Source organism: Teleopsis dalmanni, chromosome 2 (genome assembly GCF_002237135.1).
Source record: "Teleopsis dalmanni isolate 2A chromosome 2, ASM223713v2, whole genome shotgun sequence".
In the NCBI taxonomy this organism is placed as follows: Eukaryota; Metazoa; Arthropoda; class Insecta; order Diptera; family Diopsidae; genus Teleopsis; species Teleopsis dalmanni.
Window position 1 is genome coordinate 244,812,376 of NC_051847.1, and position 7,245 is coordinate 244,819,620.

General features: G+C 27.5%; 1 protein-coding gene across 1 annotated transcript; it reads right to left on the reverse strand.

The window, feature by feature from the left end:
* Positions 1–5,704: 5,704 nt before the first annotated feature.
* Positions 5,705–6,382, reverse strand: LOC119677264. The gene has a single exon (XM_038088536.1). The coding sequence runs from the start codon at positions 6,380–6,382 to the stop codon at positions 5,705–5,707; it is 678 nt and encodes a 225-aa protein (XP_037944464.1).
* Between the last annotated feature and the right edge of the window lie 863 nt (positions 6,383–7,245).

Sequence of the window (7,245 nt, forward strand, 5' to 3'; positions counted from 1 at the left end):
AAATAAAAAGGATTGTGAACTTTTACGGAAACTTAAGGATGTAAGTAATAATAAAAATAAAGTTTACATGAAATTTCTGAAAGAGGAATGAAATACATATGAAGTCATATTAAAAACTGATCAATTATCAAAAATATAAGATATTGCTATTGTGTAGGTTTAGAAATAAAAAGGGATGTACGCTTTTACAGAAACTTAACTATGTGAGTAATAATAAAAACAAAGGTGACGTGAAATTTCTGAAATAGGAATGAATTACATTTTACGTTATATCAGAACCTGATCGATTATCATAAATGTAAGATATTGCTTTTGTGTAGTCTAGAAACTAAAAAAGGATTGTAAGTTCTTACAGAAACTTAACGATGTGAGTAATAATAAAAACAAAGTTTAAATGAAATTTCTGAAGTAGGAACGAATTACATATGATGTCATATTAAAAACTGAGCAATTATCATAAATATAAGAAATTGCTATTGTGTAGTTTTAGAAATAAGAAAGGATGTAAACTTTTACAGAAACTTAACGATGTGACTAATAATATTAACAAAGTTTAGATGAAATTTCTGAAATAGGAATGAATGAAATATTATTTATTAGGAATGGAATGAAAAAGGTAATATTGGCTTTTGTGTAGGTTTAGAAATAAAAAGGGATGTACGCTTTTACAGAAACTTAACGATGTGAGTAATAATACAAACAAAGTTTAAATGAAATTTCTGAAATAGGAATGAAGTACATTTTACCATATATCAAAACATGATCGATTGTTATGAATGTAAGATATTGCTATTGTGGAGTTTTAGAAATAAAAAGGGATGTACGCTTTTACAGAATTTTAACTATGTGAGTAATAATAAAACAAAGTTGACGTGAAATTTCTGAAATAGGAATGAATTACATTTTACGTTATATCAGAACCTGATCGATTATCATATGTGTAAGATATTGCTTTTGTGTAGTTTAGAAACTAAAAAAGGGTTGTAAATTCTTACAGAAACTTAACGATGTGTGTAATAATAAAAACAAAGTTTAAATGAAATTTCTGAAGTAGGAACGAATTACATATGATGTCATATTAAAAACTGAGCAATTATCATAAATATAAGATAATGCTATTGTGTAGGTTTAGAAATAAAAAGGGATGTACTCTTTTACAGAAACTTAGCGATGTGAATATTAATAAAAACAAAGTGTAAATGAAATTTCTGAAATAGGAATGAAATACATTTTACCATATATCAAAACATGATCGATTGTTATGAATGTAAGATATTGCTATTGTGGAGTTTTAGAAATAAAAAGGGATGTAAGGTTTTACAGAAACGTAACGATGTGAGTAATAATAAAAATAAAGTTTACATGAAATTTCTGAAATAGGAATGAATGAAATATTATTTATTAGGAATGGAATGAAATAGGAATATCGCTTTTGTGTAGTTTTCAAAATAAAAAGGATTGTGAACTTTTACAGAAACTTAAGGATGTAAGTAATAATAAAAATAAAGTTTACATGAAATTTCTGAAAGAGGAATGAAATACATATGATGTCATATTAAAAACTGAGCAATTACCCTAAATATAAGATAATGCTATTGTGTAGGTTTAGAAATAAAAAGGGATGTACTCTTTTACAGAAACTTAACGATGTGAGTAATAATACGAACAAAGTTTAAATGAAATTTCTGAAATAGGAATGAAATACATTTTACCATATATCAAAACAAAATCGATTGTTATGAATGTAAGATATTGCTATTGTGGAGTTTTAGAAGTAAAAAGGGATGTAAGGTTTTACAGAAACCTAACGATGTGAGTAATAATAAAAATAAAGTTTACATGAGATTTCTTAAATAGGAATGAATGAAATATTATTTATTAGGAATGGAATGAAATAGGAATATCGCTTTTGTGTAGTTTTCAAAATAAAAAGGATTGTGAACTTTTACAGAAACTTAAGGATGTAAGTAATAATAAAAATAAAGTTTACATGAAATTTCTGAAAGAGGAATGAAATACATATGATGTCATATTAAAAACTGAGCAATTACCCTAAATATAAGATATTGCTATTGTGTAGGTTTAGAAATAAAAAGGGATGTACGCTTTTACAGAAACTTAACTATGTGAGTAATAATAAAAACAAAGGTGACGTGAAATTTCTGAAATAGGAATGAATTACATTTTACGTTATATCAGAACCTGATCGATTATCATAAATGTAAGATATTGCTTTTGTGTAGTCTAGAAACTAAAAAAGGATTGTAAGTTCTTACAGAAACTTAACGATGTGAGTAATAATAAAAACAAAGTTTAAATGAAATTTCTGAAGTAGGAACGAATTACATATGATGTCATATTAAAAACTGAGCAATTATCATAAATATAAGAAATTGCTATTGTGTAGTTTTAGAAATAAGAAAGGATGTAAACTTTTACAGAAACTTAACGATGTGACTAATAATATTAACAAAGTTTAGATGAAATTTCTGAAATAGGAATGAATGAAATATTATTTATTAGGAATGGAATGAAAAAGGAATATTGCTTTTGTGTAGTTTTAAAAATAAAGAGGAATGTAAACTTTTACAGAAACTTAACGATGTGAGTAATAATAAAAATAAAGTTTACATGAAATTTCTGAAAGAGGAATGGAATACATATGAAGTCATATTAAAAACTGATCAATTATCAAAAATATAAGATATTGCTATTGTGTAGGTTTAGAAATAAAAAGGGATGTACGCTTTTACAGAAACTTAACTATGTGAGTAATAATAAAAACAAAGTTGACGTGAAATTTCTGAAATAGGAATGAATTACATTTTACGTTATATCAGAACCTGATCGATTATCATATGTGTAAGATATTGCTTTTGTGTAGTTTAGAAACTAAAAAAGGGTTGTAAATTCTTACAGAAACTTAACGATGTGTGTAATAATAAAAACAAAGTTTAAATGAAATTTCTGAAGTAGGAACGAATTACATATGATGTCATATTAAAAACTGATCAATTATCATAAATATAAGATAATGCTATTGTGTAGGTTTAGAAATAAAAAGGGATGTACTCTTTTACAGAAACTTAACGATGTGAATATTAATAAAAACAAAGTGTAAATGAAATTTCTGAAATAGGAATGAAATACATTTTACCATATATCAAAACATGATCGATTGTTATGAATGTAAGATATTGCTATTGTGGAGTTTTAGAAATAAAAAGGGATGTAAGGTTTTACAGAAACCTAACGATGTGAGTAATAATAAAACAAAGTGTATAATGATAATTGGTTCTGAAATAGGAATGAAATACATTTTACCATATATCAAAACATGATCGATTGTTATGAATGTAAGATATTGCTATTGTGGAGTTTTTGAAATTAAAAGAGATGTAAGGTTTTACAGAAACCTAACGATGTGAGTAATAATAAAAACAAAGTATACGTGAAATTTCTGAAATAGGAATGAATGAAATATTATTTATTAGGAATGGAATGAAATAGGAATATTGCTTTTGTGTAGTTTTAAAAATAAAAAGGATTGTGAACTTTTACAGAAACTTAAGGATGTAAGTAATAATAAGAATAAAGTTTACATGAAAATCTGAAAGAGGAATGAAATACATATGATGTCATATTAAAAACTGAGCAATTATCATAAATATAAGATATTGCTATTGTGTAGGTTTAGAAATAAAAAGGGATGTACTCTTTTACAGAAACTTAACGATGTGAGTAATAATGCATACAAAGTTTAAATGAAATTTCTGAAGTAGGAATGAAATACATTTTACCTTATATTAAAACATGATCGATTGTTATGAATGTAAGATATTGCTATTAGGTAGGTTTAGAAATAAAAAGGGATGTAAGCTTTTACAGAAACCTAACGATGTGAGTAATAATAAAAACAAAGTTGACGTGAAATTTCTGAAATAGGAATGAATGAAATATTATTTATTAGGAATGGAATGAAATAGGAATATTGCTTTTGTGTAGTTTTAAAAATAAAAAGGATTGTGAACTTTTACAGAAACTTAAGGATGTAAGTAATAATAAGAATAAAGTTTACATGAAATTTCTGAAAGAGGAATGAAATACATATGATGTCATATTAAAAACTGAGCAATTATCATAAATATAAGATATTGCTATTGTGTAGGTTTAGAAATAAAAAGGGATGTACTCTTTTACAGAAACTTAACGATGTGAGTAATAATGCATACAAAGTTTAAATGAAATTTCTGAAGTAGGAATGAAATACATTTTACCTTATATTAAAACACGAGCGATTGTTATGAATGTAAGATATTGCTATTGTGGAGTTTTTGAAATAAAAAGAGATGTAAGGTTTTACAGAAACCTAACGATGTGAGTAATAATAAAAATAAAGTTTACATAAAATTTCTGAAATAGGAATGAATTACATTTTACGTTATATCAGAACCTGATCGATTATCATAAATATAAGATATTGCTTTTGTGTAGTTTAGAAACTTAAAAAGGATTGTAAATTCTTACAGAAACTTAACGATGTGAGTAATAATAAAAACAAAGTTTAAATTAAATTTCTGAAGTAAGAACGAATTACATATGATGTCATTTAAAAAACTGAGCAATTATCATAAATATAAGATATTGCTATTGTGTAGTTTTAGAAATAAGAAGGGATGTAAACATTTACAGAAACTTAACGATGTGAGTGATAATATTAACAAAGTTTAGATGAAATTTCTGAAATAGGAATGAATGAAATATTATTTATTGGGAATGGAATGAAATAGGAATATTGCTTTTGTATAGTTTTAAAAATGAAGAGAAATATAAGCTTTTACAGAAACTTAACGATGTGAGTAATAATAAAAATAAAGTTTACATGAAATTTCTGAAACAGGACTGAAATACATATGATGTCATATTAGAAACTGAGCAATTATCATAAATATAAAATATTGCTATTGTGTAGTTTTAGAAATAAGAAAGGGATGTAAGCTTTTACACAAAATTAACGATGTGAGTAATAATGAAAATAAAGTTTACATGAAATTTCTGAAATAGGAATAAATTACATTTTACGCTATATCAGAACCTGATCGATTGTTATGAATGTAAGATATTGAGTTTGTGTAGTTTAAAAAATAAAGAAAGAATTGTAAGTTTTCACAAACTTAACGATGTGAGTAATAATAAAAACAAAGTTTACATGAGATTTCTTAAATAGGAATAAAAATACATATGATGTCATATAAAAAACCGATCAATTATCATAAATATAAGATAGTGCCATGTGTAGTTTTAGAAATAAACAATGATTGTACTCTTTTACAGAAACTTAACGATGTGAGTAATAATAAAAACAAAGTTAACATGAAATTTCTGAAATATTAATGAAATACTTTTTACCTTATATCAAAACCTGATCGATTGTTATTGTATGAAAAAACAAACACAATTATTTCCACACACGCAAAAGTTTATGTATTTATTTAATTTACGAAAATTAGACTAGAATAATTTATAAATTACTTATATTTTGCGAAGCCAAAAAAAGCGTGCACACTCTGTCAGTATACAAGTAAGAAAAAAAGAAAGAAAAAGCAAAAACGAAGCCAAAATTATTGCTTGCCAAATGTTAAAATGCCACTGTCAAAAACTACTAAATGGGTGATGCCATATCGCCTGATTGCTGTGCCAAATATCAAACATCCTCCCCGGCTGGACGGGTACGTTCAGGATGCTCCACAAGCCTGCATATCTTTCGCGAGTATGATAATTTCTTGCTAGGTACCTTGCCAATTAGGAAATCTGCAGGTGATAGAGCCATCTTGTCGTCACAAGTGTTATGCAATGGTATAAGTGGACGTGAATTCAAGCAAGCCTCGATATGTACAAGTACAGTATGTAGCTGATCATAGTAAATGGAATGGGTGCCAACAATGCGTAGTAAGTGCTTTTTTGCTGACTTAACGGCAGCTTCCCATAGACCGCCTTGATGAGGTGCGCCAGGTGGTAGAAAATGCCATTTTGTGCCTCGATTTGCCAATTCCTGTTGAGAATATTCATTATGCCAAGCCTGTAAGCCAATGAATGTAGTGCCATTGTCACTGTATAAATGATTACATGGACCACGCCGGTTTACGAAACGGGTGTATGCATTTATGAATGCCTCAGAAGTGAGATCTTCAGCCAGTTCGATGTGCGCTGCCTTGGTTACCATGCACACAAGGATTGTCACGTAAGCCTTCCGCACGGTTCGTACAGCCTTGGAGCCAATGCGTATGTTGAATGGACCGCAATAGTCTAAGCCAGATCTTGCAAATGGTGGAGATGGGGTGACCCGAGCCTTTGGTAATGTCGCCATACGTTGTTTTAGCATTATGTGTTTTTGCCGCCTGTAAATCGCGCATGAGGGTATGCATTGCTTGACCAAAATGCGTGCCTGTAGAATCCAATATTTGTGTCGAGGAATGAAAAACATATGATGTCATATTAAAAACTGAGCAATTATCATAAATATAAGATATTGCTATTGTGTAGGTTTAGAAATAAAAAGGGATGTACTCTTTTACAGAAACTTGACGATGTGAGTAATAATACAAACAAAGTTTAAATGAAATTTCTAAAATAGGAATGAAATACATTTTACCATATATCAAAACAAGATCGATTGTTATGAATGTAAGATATTGCTATTGTGGAGTTTTAGAAATAAAAAGGGATGTAAGGTTTTACAGAAACCTAACGATGTGAGTAATAATAAAAATAAAGTTTACATGAAATTTCTGAAATAGGAATGAATGAAATATTATTTATTAGGAATGGAATGAAATAGGAATATTGCTTTTGTGTAGTTTTAAAAATAAAAAGGATTGTGAACTTTTACAGAAACTTAAAAATGTAAATAATAATAAAAATAAAGTTTACATGAAATTTCTGAAAGAGGAATGAAATACATATGATGTCATATTAAAAACTGAGCAATTATCATAAATATAAGATATTGCTATTGTGTAGGTTTAGAAATAAAGAGGATGTACTCTTTTACAGAAACTTAACGATGTGAGTAATAATGCAAACAAAGTTTAAATGAAATTTCTGAAATAGGAATGAAATACATTTTACCATATATCAAAACATGATCGATTGTTATGAATGTAAGATATTGCTATTGTGGAGTTTTTGAAATTAAAAGAGATGTAAGGTTTTACAGAAACCTAACGATGTGAGTAATAATAAAAA